General features: G+C 38.0%; 1 protein-coding gene across 4 annotated transcripts in view; it reads left to right on the forward strand.

Moving 5' to 3' along the window:
• The window catches only part of pcdh19 (protocadherin 19), a 61113-nt gene that overhangs the window by 31435 nt on the left and 12285 nt on the right, over positions 1–17393 (forward strand). For all 4 annotated transcript variants that reach the window (XM_066715006.1, XM_066715007.1, XM_066715004.1 and 1 more), the window contains exons 3-4: positions 2095–2153; positions 4135–4307. In XM_066715006.1, the coding sequence (XP_066571103.1) occupies positions 2095–2153; positions 4135–4307 (232 nt within the window). The remainder of the gene's footprint in view (positions 1–2094; positions 2154–4134; positions 4308–17393) is intronic.

Genomic DNA, 17393 nt, shown 5'->3' on the forward strand with positions numbered 1-17393 from the left:
AAATTTGCACTATCTCTTTAATTAAGTTTCTCCTTGTTACTTTGTGTTGTGCCCATTCATTAAACTCACACTGGGTGCCAGTGTCGAAAGAGAGGCACTATAATGAGTCCTCACAGGGACCAAATTGGAGCACAGGTGGCGCATTCAAAAAAAATATGCATCCCGTAAGAGCGTGGAAATAATTGGCAATAGCAATTACCTTAATATTAATAGTGTCAAGCTCAACAAGAACAAAGCAGTGAGTCACTGTGCATAGCAGCAACAGTAAGCATACACAGTTACACTCCAAATTAAGTGGCGCTAATAAAATGTTAATTAAAAATGCTTTTACAAATTATCATATTGATAACAATGAGTTAAGGTTTAATTTGTGAGGAACAAAACCTGATGATAACCTTCAGCGCGTCCAGATCGCATCGTCACTGCAAATCTCAATTGGTGGTCTGCTCCAGCTGCTGAAGTAATTAAAACATTATCTTGCTTTAGTGATGATTGAGAAGTGCACAGATGAAAAATCATAAAAACCGGCTTCCTTTTTTAATAAAAATGTTACTTTAGCAGAGCTACCACTGCAGACTGGATTGGACAGTATAAGTCTAAATTTATTGCTACTTGGTTATTCTTCTTGCAACTCAAGAATAGATTCAGCCTGATCTCAGCAACACAGAGCATAAGATGAGGAATCAAAGATTTATGAAAAAATATATATTGTATAATATATATTAAATCTAAAGCTCTTTTATCTATTATTCTATACTTTGCCACTTGTGACGTTATAAAGCCTGGTTAAAAAAAACAAAAAAAAACACTTTTTTGTTCATGTGTTTGTTTTTTAAATTATATAAACACCACAGTGCTGCAAAATCTAATTCAATAATTTTTCAATTAAAAATGGTTGAATAGCATCACTTCATGATCCAACTTTCTCTAGTGGTATAGATTTCTACCTGCCAATTAACCTTGGGCCCAATGTTGTTCACACTTCTGTGTGCGCGGGTGGTTTCTTTGCACGTTTAAAACTGAGCTTCGCAGTTTTCATAAGGGAACGAATATGTTGCTGAGTTTCTAATTTGATGTGGTTACAGCATCACCAAGGTGACACGTCAGAAACTTTGCTGCACTGGCATAAACAGGAATCAAGAGTGACTCAGAAGGCGAGCAACATTAAGCCCCTAAAAATTAAACCAAGGCCCCGGGCGACTTTAAATCATGCTTTTTAGCGGCTTGCAAAATAGCGACTTGCGCATCTGGGGGTTACAGTAGATTCATTTGATAATCAGTTACTTCTCTGTGCTGCATGCATTAACCTTTCTCGTTATTGCCCAGACTTCTTTGGGATCCAGACTGCTCTCTCGAGTAGAGTTAACTGACACGTTCTGTAATCTCCCTTGAGTTAGATACAGAAACTATTTTAGTTGAGTTGAGGAAAGAAACAGCTGCCTTCTTTTTCAGCAAGGTAAACAGCTGCATCTGATCAAAACATCAAGTGTGAGGATTGTATTTTTTTTTTTATTTATTCTGAAGGCTTTGTGACAATGCGACCATATGACACACACTATCTTAGCATCTGCTTCACTTTTTAACATGCCACTACATTTGTTTTTCCCATCGCAGTCCTCATTTACTTATTTATGATGTAAAACATGCTATGAAATAATGATGATGATAATAATCATGTGAAATGTCTTTGAGTGTGGGTCAGGGTTCCTGTTAGCACGTACCTTAATAAATAAATCAAATAATAATAATATAAACATTTTAATGTCAAATGTATTATTAATTAAAAAAAATCTCGCAAGATGTGTGGGAACTCTTTTCCCCTGCAAATCATCGCTGCCCTTGCTGGCTCCATTTTGAAACTTCAGGCCTGACTGTGCTTAATGTTAAAGGTGAATGTCAGAGCTTCAGACTGTACTGTGTAATTACCGCTCCTGCTATGAAAGACAGGAAACCGCTCACACTGGCCTTTGTGTAAAATTGTTACACAAAATGTTACATTTTGTTATTGAAGTTCATAAAATGATTGTAATACGTTTTATATTTAGTTTCTACATAATTAAGCATGTGTTGTTGTTTTTTTTCCCTCTCTTTCAGACTGAGAATTATTCCATTGACTCCAGTTACGTAAATAGCAGAGCACACCTCATTAAAAGGTACGTCTTGATTATAAAATTAGAATTTTTTTCACCCTTGGAGTTTTCTTTCTTTGCCTTTAAATTGGTGGCAAGCTACAGATATATAAGAAGAAGCACCGCCCCACACACACACACACACACACAAATCAGGGATCACCTTAGCCTTGTTCATTATGTCAGTCAAAGTAATGTTAATGTTTAGAATATAATCATTCAACAGTAACCCTCAGAAAATAGGATTCAATTACTACATGCTTTTAAGTACTAGTTTATAAAACAATTACACATAAAATGCATTTCTTAGTGTTGTAATTTGATGCAATATTTTAACTTTCCTGGATCTTAACTCTCATTTCAAATGTTTTATACCCATTAACAGAAATAGAAAAGCTGGAATAATTCATGACTTTCTGCATATTAAACAATGATATGTTAACACATATTTTTAATCAAGAAAAAACATATTCTCATCAGGAGAAATATTATTTAAAAATGCTGTGAACAAGTGCCTTGACAAACACTAGACTGACTCAGTACTCTGTTTAAAGTCAAAGTAGGTTATGTTTTCAAACTGAAACGGAAAAAACACTGCATTCTGAAATTAATACCAGTCCCTCACTGGCTTTGAAGGGAACAATAGACAAGGAGTTTGTTTTTAAGCCAGAAAATCGGTCCTCAAGTCCCTGGAGTCACCTGGATTTTGCAAAGCCCCAAATGAAATTTACCATAGCCCAGGGGCTGTATAAAAGGTCCAACACAATGATTACACTTTGTGTTTCACCTGAAGGAATAGAACATTCTTGTCTTGTTTGAGTATGTGTAAACCCATTATGGCAATTTCTCTCTCTAAAACACACCTTGTATTTATGTAAACAAAGAGCATTTATGTGCAGACTCTGCAGTTCAGTACAAAGAAATACCCCTAGGAAGCCTTGCCTGTACTTTTGGACAGGTGCAATTACATTGATAGCATCAGAAAGCAAATGTTACTGTTACTGGAGTCTGTACAGTGTGCTGATTGAATAAAGCAAGAGAGGAAATGTGTTAAAATCTGCTTCTTTTTCATTTCACTGAGCCCTAATATGTGTGTGTGTGTGTGTGTGTGTGTGTGTGTATTTCTATGGGTTTATACAAATAATTAATGAATTATCTGGTTAATTAAATAATTACAACTTATTTAAATATCAGAACTAAGTTAGTTTCCATGTGCATGTAGCTAGTTTTTTGGGGATCAGCAATGTAATTGTAAAGGGATAATATGCAATCCAAGGCAGTAGTAAAAGTATATGAAGGGAATCCAAGCACTTTTTATAAAGATTATTAAAATTATTAGATTTTTGTTTCAGCTTCAGTTCACACTGAATATGATTGTTATCAGAATTTACATTTGATTACTTTCCATGCTTTTGTAGGTTCGCATCAGGAGTGAAAGGGGTAGATATTTGTACACATCACTCGGCACAAACCAATTCCACTCAAGCTCAAGCCAGCACAATATAATAAATCCATGTTATCCATATTAGGACTAGCCAAACAGCATCCCCCTGAATCACCTGGATATAAAAAAGCTCTTTAAACTGAAAGCACACAGCTAGTCTCCGCCACATTGTGAGGGGATTACGTTAACATCTGTCGTAGAGCTGGCTTACCAGTTCTGTCCAAGGTAGATGCTGATACTATCACTCATTGACCCCAAAAGAAGACTTTCCTTCTGTGCCACTGAGTCAACCCCATAAAACCCCTGTATTTAGTCTGGGTTGAGCAGGAGAAGCTCCTGAGCACTGGCTGTCCAATGATTAATCAGATCTATTCGTAGACCCCAGCTGCATATGACAGACTTGCTCCTGGGGTTGGAGGTTCTGCTTTCTACAGGGAAAAAAAAGAGGAAGAGAGGGACAAAGTGCAGTAGAGGGAGACTATTTGATAGATCTTGAACTGACAGCGAATCAGCTTTTTTGTGTGTTTTTGTTTATTTGTTTTTTTTTGTTCCATATTGCAGCACATCAACGTTCAAGGACTTGGAAGGGAACAGTCTCAAGGACAGTGGCCATGAAGAGAGTGACCAAACTGACAGTGAACACGATGTCCAGAGAGGCCTTTACGCTGACACAGCTGTTAATGATGTGCTAAACATGAGCGTCCCATCCACTGGCTCTCAGCTCCCAGACCAAGGTAAGAACTTCCCTGCTGGTGCACAGTGGGACTAGAGGCTGGTTAGCTACTTAAAGGGTTCCCTAAACAGAGCTCGGAACTGCATTGTGATCACTCTGTGCTTTTTGTATGTAATTCCTGTTGTGTATTAAATCTGTAGATTGACAGTATATTCCCTCATTGTAGTCACTTTTGTGAAGTGTGAAGTGGAAATTGTGTTTTTTTAAAAGGAAGAGATGTTACAAAGTCAGTTATTAGCTTTTGAGGAACTCAGCTGGTCTGAACTTGAAAAGACAGAGACAGATAAGATATTTGACAGGCACATATTGCTCATAGTTCCTTTATTACAACTTTGGAAAAGTCCTGAAACAGATTTATATAGATTTTTGTTATTGTTGTTGTTGGCCTGCTAAAGCCAGGTCTACATGAAAGGCAGCAATTAGGCTGATGAAGGTTAAAGGTGGAAATCTGCATTTCATATTCCCTCTCATGCATTATTCAGAGGAATCATTTAGCATGGAATTAATGTTGAAGTCTTTTTTTTTTCATTTTAAAAGACATCAGATCTGTTGGCAAGAGCCTGTTAGGGGGTCATGTTAGTACTCACTGCTGCCAATCACTATAATAGTATCCTAGAGCAATGATGAATTTAGTCATGCAGTACTTGAGAAGGGGAGGAAAAACCTGTTGAAGACATATATACTACAGGAGTCTGGTTCTTTTAGCCCAGAAGGAGAAGGATACACTATGTTAAGGCAGTAATTTAGGCTTGGCAAAGCTTGCTAATCGCAGAAGGAGACAAAGGGAAATGAAATCATATGAAATGCGCCTCCTGTTTAGTAATAAGCAAAAGTAGCAGTCATGGTAGCAACTCACCTCCTCACTCCCTAACACAGCAGGAATCTGCCACAGAAATAACAAAACACCCACAGCAAATATTATTTTGGCAAATGGGAACAAACAAAAACTACACAAAACTTGAGTTTAGTATTCTGTTGATCATCTCAACTTTCGTATTCTAAACTAAAGTAGATGGTGTTATTTTTTCATTGTTAACTGTTGACAATATATATTTTTTTATCCAGTTACATTCTCAGACCTATTCTTTGAAATGTTTATGAAACAATACCCAGACTGCTCCGCATGTAGAGTATATCTCTGTTCTTTTTAGGATTTTCAGCAAATAAGAGAAAAAAGGTTCAATTACTGCAATAAAGACACAAGGAGAGAAGAGAATCTCCTCACGGCTCAGAAATAATTCATAAGATTGATTTATCTAGGATTTAAACGGCATATGAAGAAAAGTGGGCAATTGGTTGAAGAACCAATTAAGAACTTGTTAACACTCCAGCATGCAGCACCCATGGCAATTAAGGCAAGAAAATGTGCTGGTCATCTTCTGGATGTGTTGATCGACTGATCGATTGGAAGACCAGATACCTGCCTATGGAGACCATCGTCAGAAGGTCTTAGTATGATCGATCTGTATTAGTCAGTTACTGACTACAGTTATTTTATAGGAAAACGTTTGAGCTTTTCAGGTGTTTGTGTAGCATTGAAGAGTTTCTTTTCTGCTGTTAAAAATAAACAAGAAGCAAAATGGAGTATTGTTTTGTGGCTGGGTACAAGCTGTTCTGTGGGTCAGAAGCCCGTAGGCCTACATCCTGAAGGAGCCGTGGTTCTAGTCTCGAAGGTGATGCCGCACACCTTCATACTGTAGTGATTAAGGTTTCTTTACAGCTGGTTGCTTATCGGTTAACAAGGATAATGACTTCACAGCCTAAAGATAGGCTCCTTTTATAGTATTTACTTCATTATGCTTGTAGTTGTAGGAATTTTCCAATAGTTAAATTATTTTACATGATCAAGAGTGTTTTACTTTCATTGAAGGCTAAATATCTCCACTGTGTCATCTAAGCAGATAATCTAGTGAATCAATAATACTTTATTAGACCACAATTGACATTTCTAAATTTGGTTACAGTGGCATGATATATTTTAGTTTTTAATTGAACTGTTTCATTGTGTATTTTTATCATTATATATTCAAACTGTTTCTACTACATAATATGCCTTTTCCTCAAGAACAACAGCAGCAACAAAATTACTTTTTAAAATGTTTTCTACTGTCTTTGAAAATCTGCAGGTCTCAGTTTACAGCAAAACAAGTACTGTTAATAATTATTAAATGGATTCATGAAAGGCACCTACACATACAGAAATGGAATGACATTGCAAATGGATTTGTCATTCCATTGCTAGTTGAACAGGCAAATTATATATTTAAAGTGTACAAAAGGCTCGCTTAGCTGGGCAGAATTGACACTGGTCACTGGTCAGGTGGCACTGACATTTTGAAGTGGACAATACAAAATATTTTCACACACTCGTGTTTTTTAGTTTTAGTTTTACTTGTTTGCGTTTTATTTGTTTGGCCTTAGGAAAGTCATTTTAAAAATAATACTCTGGGATTTAAATAACGGAAACAGTACAAATTAAAACCAAAGTTTAAAAAATATATTTAAAAAATTAGTACTAAGTCAATGGACATAAATCATTAGTAGCAGTTGTTAATGTAAAATATATATATATATAAACTAAAAAAAAAAAACGCAGCCATTGAAAATGCCTAATGGGAATACTTCAGAGCTGGAGTTTGTCTCTATGGGGACTGCGACAGATTTTAAACAGAGCAGATGCCAAAGGAAAAAAGAACCCTCATTACAAAGCCTTTCTTTTTTATTTCTTTTTTATTTTTATGGAGCCTACACACACAAGCAGAGGGCTACTGGGTTATAAAATCCATTCCCTTTTTCTCAGGAACACTTTACAGCTCAAATGTTTACTATTCTCGCAGCACCACTTTAGCCTGGTAGTGTTTGCACAGGGGAAGTGCAGCCATTTTCCTTTAAAAATGAGCCCCCCCCTCCTGCTCTAATGCCAAAGCAACAGGGTGGGAATAATACATGTGAAGGACCCATGAAACTCTTTGAGTCCACTCCTTATCTTTTACAAAACATGCACAACTCTTTAGCATGTCTCCATTTTGTTTGTTTCTTTCTTTGGTTTATCCCCTACAGGTTTTTTTTTAAGAGAGTAGTGTCTAGAGTCTCTGGCAGCTCTGTCGCTGCAGAGCAGACATCCAGTTGGGACACTGCGAGAGTGTTCAGGGACTGTAGCTCAAGGCAACATTATAGTATCTACGACCTCTTCACCTAGAGGTGAGTCTATGAGATTGTAAAAACAAAGGCAGGGAGCCAGAGTGACTAAAAGCATATTTTCACCCTATCTAGCTGTCCAGAGACCTTGGGGAGATTTGTTTTAGCGTTCCAGCGCATTGTAATCAAGAGTTTTTCTGTGCTGGAAGGGATAACAAAATACCTCGAGGGCAAGGATGGGTTTTGGTCTCATTTCTTTAGGAGGCTGTGAGCTCATGAACTGTATGTTTTGAGTTCATTAAGTGACTTATCCCTTCAGGCAGTGTGTTTTATCAATTCTGCTGCCAGCCATGCAAACAGGAGCCTAGCCGAGTCCCAGGTAAACAGCAGTTCTTAAAAAGGAGAGAAAGGAAAAAAAAGTATTTATGGAGCATACTGTAGAAGCAAATGCACTGACCCTAGGTTGCGAACAAAAATCTCCAAGGACATCACAGAACTACATCCCTGACACAAATAAAATGAGACAGTAAATGATAAAGACACAATGATAACGAATGGTTTTGAAGCTGGGTTTTAAACTAGATTCTATTTGTTCATGACATCCCTGAAAGTATATTAAAATACTACTATTTTCAAAGGTTCCTTAGCTCACTGATGGAAGTATAGTAGTGTCAATCACGCTGATCTGCTTGGTGCAGATGGGGGGAACAAGAAGTAATATGAGGCCAATCTTAGAAAGATCTTGCCACTTTGGCCCAATTAAGTGAGTTAAAGCGATTAATATTTCATTTGAGTTTGCTGATAACTGCCAGAAAATATCAGTTCAACTCAAACATGCCAGAATGCAAACTAAAGCACTCCATCCTTTTTATTTTGGTGATGGGCTCTCACCATTAAATGCTTATCAACTAGTAATGGAGCTCAGAATTGTTATTTCCCTTTGCACTCAAAGAACACTACCAAATCGAGGGCTATGGCAGAACTACCACAGGCCCTGATGCATTAAAGCGATGAATTATCTCCATTCTAGTTATTTGAACTCTTTCTGGAGTATTGGGATGGTTTAGTATGGTCGCCCAAAAGATGGCCAGTCAGCGTGCCTTTATAGGTCTGAGCTCAGATTTCTGTAACGGTGTGCACAAAGACCCTGTTTATGGACTGACCACTGTCTCCAGGCCTCAAATGAATACACACAGCAGGTGTCCTGAGTGCTCTGACATTCCAGCGCTTTTGATATGTTTTTTTTCTTCCATTTTCCCCCATCAGACCCCTCGGTTGGGGGAGGGGGACACTGAGAAAAAAAAAAATCCTTGTCAGTTCTATTCTGTCAGAACTCCACCCGCGCTGTCACAGGAACTTTCCCTCTTTCTTTCCACTCCGGCACAGGAGCCTGGGAGACCCTCAGGAGCTCAATTAGCACCAGCTGGGGCCTGCACTACTCGTTTGTAATTCATCGCTTTTTATTCTCTGCCCCTGTGAGCTTTTTAATCATCATCCTTCCCCTGCCCAGACTCCTTCTGCTCCCGATGGGTGTGTTTCTTAAGAAATGGGCCAACAGGCTAGCATTGCTCAGATGCCCCGAGCTTGTATATCGCAGGCCATTACTGTTAAGGTCACCAGTGCACTTACTGCTGTTAATTGATTCTAATATGTTTTTTTATTGTGAAAACACAAACATTTCAAATACATACATACTCAATGACATTTGCATTCCTTCACCTCATGCTTAAGAAATAACATGTTTCTTCAACACCACACACCCAAGATATAATATAGGATTATATATGTGTGTATACATACTTTTTTAATGGCTGCAAAATTAGGACGGCAACAGGATGTGTGGCAGTGTAGTGGAAGAATGGCAAAGAGGTTCCAAGGAAGAGAGGGGAAAAAAAGAAGATAGTTTTGTTGACAGGTATGCATCTTTCCTCTCATTCTCAAATATCCCAGGAGTGCATAACAAGATCTAGATGTTTGTAATAAACATGCATTTGAATTAAACATCAAACTCTTTTTACAGCGCTCTGTTGAAATAAAATCCTTTCACCCGTCGTCTTCTGATCTTTTTAATTAAAAACTAGATATTGAGATTATCCATTTTTATGTTGATTTGCTTAGTCAGATGTGAAATTCTGTTCTTAGAATACTGTAGCGTGGAGAGGGAAGAAGAAAAGGAAAGAAGGCAGGCAAACTGTGCCATGAGATACACAATGATATATTGTCTTATAATATAGTAGTTGGAAATCATTGCTTTTCAAATTCATTGATACACAAACAAGCAAATTAAAAGAGAAATTAAAAAATGGTATCCAATTTTATGACTTATTGCATTTCACAAAAGCCTGCGTACAGATGTATTATTTTTAGCAGTTCTTTTGTTGTACTTTTAATGATGTACTAAGGCTGTGACTGGTAGTTGAGTGGTGATTGTGCTGTTAAAGTAAGGGCAGTTTTATATCTATTTAATTTCATCCTTTTTGAGAGCAGTTTTTTTCCCCTGTTCCCTCAGAATGCTGATTTTCTGTATTTGATTGCCACCTTCAGAACTGGGGTCAGAATAAGAAAGACGGACGCGGGAATACATTTTTATTAAAAACCTTTGTAGGAGCAGATTTATATCACTGATATTGGAATTTGCTGTCAGGTTAGGGCAATGTTTGACCTGCTTTTATAGAGGCATTGTCAATTGGGTTCCTTTTTTCCCTGTAGTTTGATTATTTAATCATTGCAGAATTAAAATTGTATATTACATTGTTACGTCAAAAGCCATGAAATGCTTTACAAATTCCTATGGTGCTTTGTTGTCTTTTTGAACATCTTTTGTTTTGTTTTGTTCTCCTGTTTATCTGTATACTCGATTTGTTTTGTACCCTAGGGCTACTGTCTTGTGTTGTTTATTCTGCAGGTATCTTTAAATATCTATCAGTTTAAGACCTGGGAAGATGAATTAGCTCCATTAAATAAAGTGGATCAGAAACTAGGAAACCCTCAGGCCTTCAAAAAAAGCTGAACCCCTACCTGATGTGAACACAAGTTGTTTTTGAGAGGGTATTGTCTGTAAATTCACTCTGAGATGAGAGGGTTTAATACTGGTTTCATTTTTTTCCAATAGTAATTCATTCATTGGTTAGAGTAGGGAAAAATATAGACGAATAGTTCATTATTCCTGTACTTAGAATTACACTGTTGTAACCCCAAAAAGGTTTCAAGTGAATACGAGTTTTCAGTGTGAAGAAAATGAAAATTTGAATCTGAATCTGAAATTTCAACCCTTATCCATCTCGCTTTTAAATCAAGGTGTGTAAATAATCCCTTCAGACAATCTCATGAATTGCAATGGCTTGCAGAAAATATATAACTGTATTATTCATGCCAGATGGGAACATTTTCGGATCAAGTCCATATGTAACATAATAAGGGAGGTTGAAAGCCGATGATCATTGGGGAGGTTTGAGAGAGAAATAAAGAAAAATAAGGAAAGAAAGGCATCCCTGAGCTCCTCACTTTTTGATTCAAGCTGTCTCCGAGGAGAGAGAGATCTGGGTGTGCTGTGGCTGCATTGTGAGGAACCTGTTAAAAGGTTAATGAGAGAGGGAAAAACAGAGAAGGAGAGATGGAGTGGAGGTGGGGGGGAAGCTGGAGAGAGACACACTGCTTGTAATCGGAGCTGCCTGGTGGCAGCTCCAGCCATACAGCCTGTTGTAGGGCTTATTAACTGCGTGGATTGATTGGAGTGTGACACGGGGTGCAAGTTGCTTGCTGGGTCTGCAGAAGGCGGCTCTCCGTCTCAGCTCTCTGCTCCTTGCCACCCTCTGCCTGCCTGTCTGATCCCTCTGGTGGTGTGAACTCCCTCACAGACACCTCCACTCAGACACATACCCCCTGCAGACTACACAACTGCCTAGGTCACCAAAGGAGGTTGCACGTCGGCAGTTTCTGAGTCCAGGGAGACCAAAGGCCAGGGACAGGACAGGGGATTTGGAGCTCTTCATGCGTAATAGTAGACCACAACCTGTCAATGCATTGATAGTTTAGGGTAAATAGAAAAAGTTCAGTACACCAAAGCTTTTATCAGCAGCATTAAATAGTCTTGGCTTAAATCCAATCTCCTAATTATTTTAAGGACCTTTCGCTATGCATCTATGAGATCTGAGCTCCAAAGCCTCAACCGCGAAATACAGCAGCCTTTTCAGCGGGTCAGAAAATCGCAGATCACCACCTACTTTAACAAAGCCACTTCAGTTCACTGCAGTTGGCCTGAGACAATTGCATGCAGCACGGCGAGCTAAACCTGTGGTTGCCTGGGCCTGTGCCACCAGAAGGTCTCACCAAGGAGCAGTGTGAGCACGGATGGCTCATTTTTGCCTGGTCTAGGCTCTCATTACTCAGATCCCGGGATAACTGACACAAGATAGGGATCCCTCTGGGGCTGAGACTGTCTGGCAGGCTTCCCACAGAAATCCGCAGCGAAATTCCATTAACTCCAGCAGGCTCTCTCGTTTCAGAGTGAATTAACTCTCATAATCACGGCCTGGCTGTGTAAAAGCTCTACTAAAAGCAAAAAAAAAGTTAAGCAACATTGTTCCCCCCTCCCCTGCTTTTCCTTTATTTTTATTTTTAAGTTTTAGAATGTGATATTACTAGATTCTGCTGAGTCAATGGTGGGAGGTAGAGAGCTGATGTTTTGCCAAAAGTGAGGGACAGTGTTGACTCAGAGGTGAGATTAGAGGCATTATGTGTATTATTTATAGTAGGTAGATTAATTAAGTAAATAGTGGGCATGCATAAATTGAAAAGGTAAATCAGAGTCAAAAACTCAAGAGAAATTTCCAATTTAATGAATACCAAAATAGAGCGTACCACAATAAGTTAATTACCTAAGAATACAGGTTGAATTTGGGCCAAGCTGTAGGTGTAGCATATCCACTGTATCCACTTTAAAGCTGCAGTGTCCAGTGTGGAATAAAATAAAACAGGGTACACTTATTCAAATATCACATATCTATAGAAATGCTATTTTTCCTCTCTGGCATTTGTTTGTACATGTAATTATAAACAGCAAGTGGATCAAGACGTTTTGACTTTCAGTTTGGAAGTAATCACACTGGGATTAAGGACATATTTGACTTTATTATTCCTTTAAATGTGTGCAGATATCATATCGGTAATTAGAAAGAGAATATTCTATAACTTTATATTCTTTAAGCATTTCTTCCATTATTCATTTATATGATATTATACTTTTAAGCAAGCATTATAAGGATTCTATGAAAATAAATAACACTATAGCATAATAATATTCTGCATAGAGCCTTTTTCAGAAGTGAAAAATTAAGCATATATTCAGTGCTGCTTGAGGAAAAGCTGTCTTCCAGCATGGACATTGTCAGCAGCATGTTTTTAAAGCAATGCAATCCTACATTTATCACTGCAGCTGGGAAGTCTGATTCCTTTTTCTACATCTACAGATCGTAATTATATGCTTTTTAGAAATCCTGTTCTCTGGGTTAACGTGAAACAGCAGACAGTGTGGCTCTTCTTCATTTTCTGACTGAGCAGTGCTACTTTCCCTTTTGTTGCTGCATTTGGATTGGTTTTGGCAGTCCAGCCAGGACTCTCACTTCATCTGTTCCACCTTTCCCCACACAACAATAAAATGTATTGAAATTCAGTATAATAAAGCCAGTTGCCTATTAATAGGTCTTGCCTTTGTGCTATAATTAAGGCAGTTACGAGCTGCAAAAGGTTACTACCCTGGGCAGATGCCATTTCCATATCTTACCAGGCTCATGTATATTCAGCTACATTTTTTAGACATTTATTTTTAATTGAGATCTTTCTTAAAGAAAAAGCATGTTCAATCATTAGCCATAAACCAGAAATAATTGCAATTGTTGCCACCCCTGTATCTCTCTAAGCTCATGAAAATACAGGATCATATGAAGCTCTAAGTCCAGTTGGGTCAAACTTGCATTACATGTTCACTCTATCTTTTCAATCTCCGGTTTTGCCGACTAAGATTACGGTGCTAACATGATGAATTCTGAAAATCGGATGAAGCAGCAGCAGATTTAAAACCGTAAACTGGAGATCTTATGTCTATTTTGATCTGGACAATGCAACACTTTTCTCTCTCTCTACTCTACTGTCCTTGCTCCAGCAAAGGTTCATAGGTAATTTCCCCCACTCATTTTAAGCAATCTTACACCAAAAGGAGATACAGTGCCTATGATTGGAGTTTCTTTTTTTTTTTTTTTTTTTTTTTTTAACTATGTTGTTGCTGTGAGAGCTGCCATTACTGAAAGAATGGCATTCAGATGCATTACCCTCTAGGCAGCCTATTAACCTTTATGGTCTGAGATTTCCTCCCCCTCAACCCCTTAAAAAGAAAATTAAAAGTAATGGAACAGGGTGGCTGTTAAGTTTTACTGCATACAGAAATGCTCCAATATGAGGTTTTTAATAAGGGCTCTGCTTTCCTGCTGTATCTAGAATGGACAGTGGATGGACCTCAGAATAATAATAATAATAATAATAATAATAATAATAATAATAAAATATATAATATTGATGGGAATTGCTGCCTAAATAAATCAATAAATATTATAATTAATCAGCATGAATGTTTCCCTCATACGTACGAAACAGGAAATTTCTCAGTGGGAAGTTTATTAACTTAATGTCAGTTTACTTTTGAGAATTCATTGCATTACAGGTATTACTACACAATAGGTGCACCGACCTGTAAAAGAACACAATTTACATAAAGACTTGATAAATAACATAGTAGGCATATGTGAAGCATAAGCTAATTTGATATCATTACTGATTTTATTGCTCTTATTATTAATCATCTATTTTCTCCTGAGCACCAAGCAAAGCTCTCAACTGAAAATCCCTTTGAAAAGCATTATCTGAAGCCTAGGGCATAACAGCAGATAAACAGCAGCTACAAATTCACAGAGCTTTAAACCATTATATTCTGCAGCCTATTATTGACATATGCCCCCTCGAGGTGGTTTTGCCCCCTGCCCCTCCTCCGTAAGGGGGTATTTCCTGCCTGGTGCAGAGGGTATTTCATTGCCAAGAAGAGAAACCCCCCCCAGGCACACACTGTCATGGCTGAGCTCTCAAGAGACATAACTTTCCTTATGCTACAGATAAGGGCAATAAATGTCATGGCCCAGTATGTGGCCAAAAATTTGGGAATGAGACTTGGATATCCGGTTACAACCAGCACACAGAAATGTACCTTTTATTTTGTTAAATGAAAACAAAAATATAATACTCTTTAAAACAAAAAACTGGTTATTTAATCTTACTCCTATCTGCCAGGGGCTGCTGTTGTTTAAGGTTTTTTGTTTCTCTTGGTGTTGTGCCACTTTTTAAGGCCTGTGCATTGCTTGAAGTGAAGGCCAAGGAGCAGTGTTTCGTATGTATAAGGCGGTGAGGTTATGGGCTCAAACACGCTAGTTTCATAGCAATTCCCAGGATCTTCCATGCAACCTTTGGCAATGTCTTGACAATAATTATAATAATACATATGGAACACACATTTGCCCTCTTTATTTCTGTTGGAGGGAGCTGCAGGAAAAAGCGTACAAACCTCATTTGAAAGGCGTTAGAGATCTGAGCTGAGAACATGAACAACTGGAATGTGGTGCACTGTTATGTTTTAACAAAAGGGAACATCTTTGTGTGGGATCGCTTAACATTGCAAAGTACTTGGCTTGTTGAAATTTAATACAATTCTCACACTAAATACCAATTGTTCATTATATGAAGGGTGCATTTGGTAGAAGCGGGTACATTTTTTCTAATAACTTTTTCTAATAACAGTCTAACCTACTCCATCAGATTGCAGATATTACATATTTTTTGTGGTCCACAAATAGAAGTAAATAAACATATAGGCTACTATGTTGTATGATAATCCATATCCATAGTCTTGTATTTGTACTGGTTTTATAAACAAATTAAAGGTAGAATTGCCTAACTTTAAATCAGTCCTTCTCTTAAAAAAAAACCCACATTTAACAAATTACATTTTATTGGTTTATTTCAAGATAATCTCCATATACTTGTTTTGTTTGATTAAACAGGTGTAACTTCTTATGCCGTCCTCTGCGTTGCCATTCTGGTGTGTGCGTGTAATCTATAGGACTTCCTCTCCGGGCGGCTTCCTCAGAGACACAACACAAGCAGGATTCACGGATCTATCAGTTTATTGCTCTGTCTGTCGTTGCTGATTACAGTCTGATATGAGCAAGCCAGGAATCGCATACACATGACGACACGTTTCACCACACGATATAATATAACTTTAAATTGGTTTCTAGGTCAAATAAAATGCATTATAAACACTACCTAGACCATTGCAAGTTTTAAAGAAACAAGCAGCAAAGTATTAAAATACTTTAATAAATCAGAGCAGCACCAAGTTGCCACCTCACCTGCAAAGAGCAAGCATAAGAACATTACAATTTGTATTAAGATTTATTTTCTTCCTAAAACATTTTACTTAATTGATTAATAACAGCAAAATATAAACAAAACAATAAACATTAAGGCAAAGTGCATATTAAAATTGCATGTTTTAATTTTTTCCCGGCACAACACAAAGTGAAAAAAACATCTTATGTTTACCGACTTAAAAATACTTAAACTCCTTATAACGAGGTTCCTACATTAGCTAATGATGGTTGATTAGGGCTTTAAATGCAGGTTGACTGGCTCCACAAAAAACAACAAAAGCAAAAACGCCCTTAAGCAGAACTGAGAGTTTTTTTTTTGTTGCAGCTGTAGCACTGAGGTTAAAGATGTCAACCAAGTGGGGGGATAATGGAGCTCTTTCATATTGTCACCACTGACTCGCATTGCAGTCTCTGTAGGACAGGTCTGCTACTTTTGTGTGTCTCTGCCCAGAACAGCTGCGATGTCGAGATCAAGCGGAGTGCCAGAACTGACACTGGGCACCGCGGTTCTGCCTTCCCTTGAGGCATCAATGTTAAAATGCTTCTGCATGCATGGGTTGTGGGCTTCATTTTAACATCATTCATTGCCCTACTTCTACAAATTGTTAAAGACAAAGAGAAAAAAGAAAAATTGGAGAAAAAAAAAAAAAAAAAAAAAAAGGAAAGTGTATGCCTGCCTTAGTAACGAGTTAAAATATAAAATATATAGTCCACACTGACACAAATGTATATGCCTGAATGACAACTCACATTACATTAATTATGTAACAGTTATAGTCAAGCAGGGAACATCTTGTTGGGAAATAAAGTCTAGAGATCTCAGTATTCCAGCTGAGCACACAGCTCTCTTCCAGGACCCAGCTGTCCCGAGGAAGACCGCATTGATTTGTTGAGCTTAGGTTTCCTGAGATGTCCAGGTGGGTTTATTTCTGGTCTCAGGCAGCTATACACTTGGGTATTCAAAGTTATTTCTGCAGAATAAAGACCATTTCTTTCTTTCTTTTTTCTCTCTTTTTAACCCACTTTTATGACATTTCTACACTGCAAAACAAACAGCAAGTTGACATGACTCAGGCATTATGGGAAAGATGGTTAGTTGGAGGCAGGGTCGCTCAGTACTTCAGCTGTAACTGCTGAGCCACACTGATTCACTCAACAGTCACACTGCCCTCCTGTCACTCAGCTTTAAGTATTAATTTGTGTTCCACAGTTTGCTGTAGTCCGCAATAGTATTAGCTGACTGTGGCCTGGATTCTACCTGAAGGCCTGTGTGCCCCTAGGTTAGGGTGGGTTTGAAGTCAGCAGGAGGCGCATCAGTCCTCCCATCTGATGTCTAAGTTGTGCTATTTGTGCAGTTGGCCTTGCACTATTGAAGTAGATTGTCTTGCATTGCACAATTTGAAGCAAGTCATTGTATGTTTTTGCATCTCTCTGGTGCTGGAATGAGGATTGTTGGAGTAAATTTAGGTAATTCA

This window comes from Amia ocellicauda, chromosome 10 (genome assembly GCF_036373705.1).
Source record: "Amia ocellicauda isolate fAmiCal2 chromosome 10, fAmiCal2.hap1, whole genome shotgun sequence".
In the NCBI taxonomy this organism is placed as follows: domain Eukaryota; kingdom Metazoa; phylum Chordata; class Actinopteri; order Amiiformes; family Amiidae; genus Amia; species Amia ocellicauda.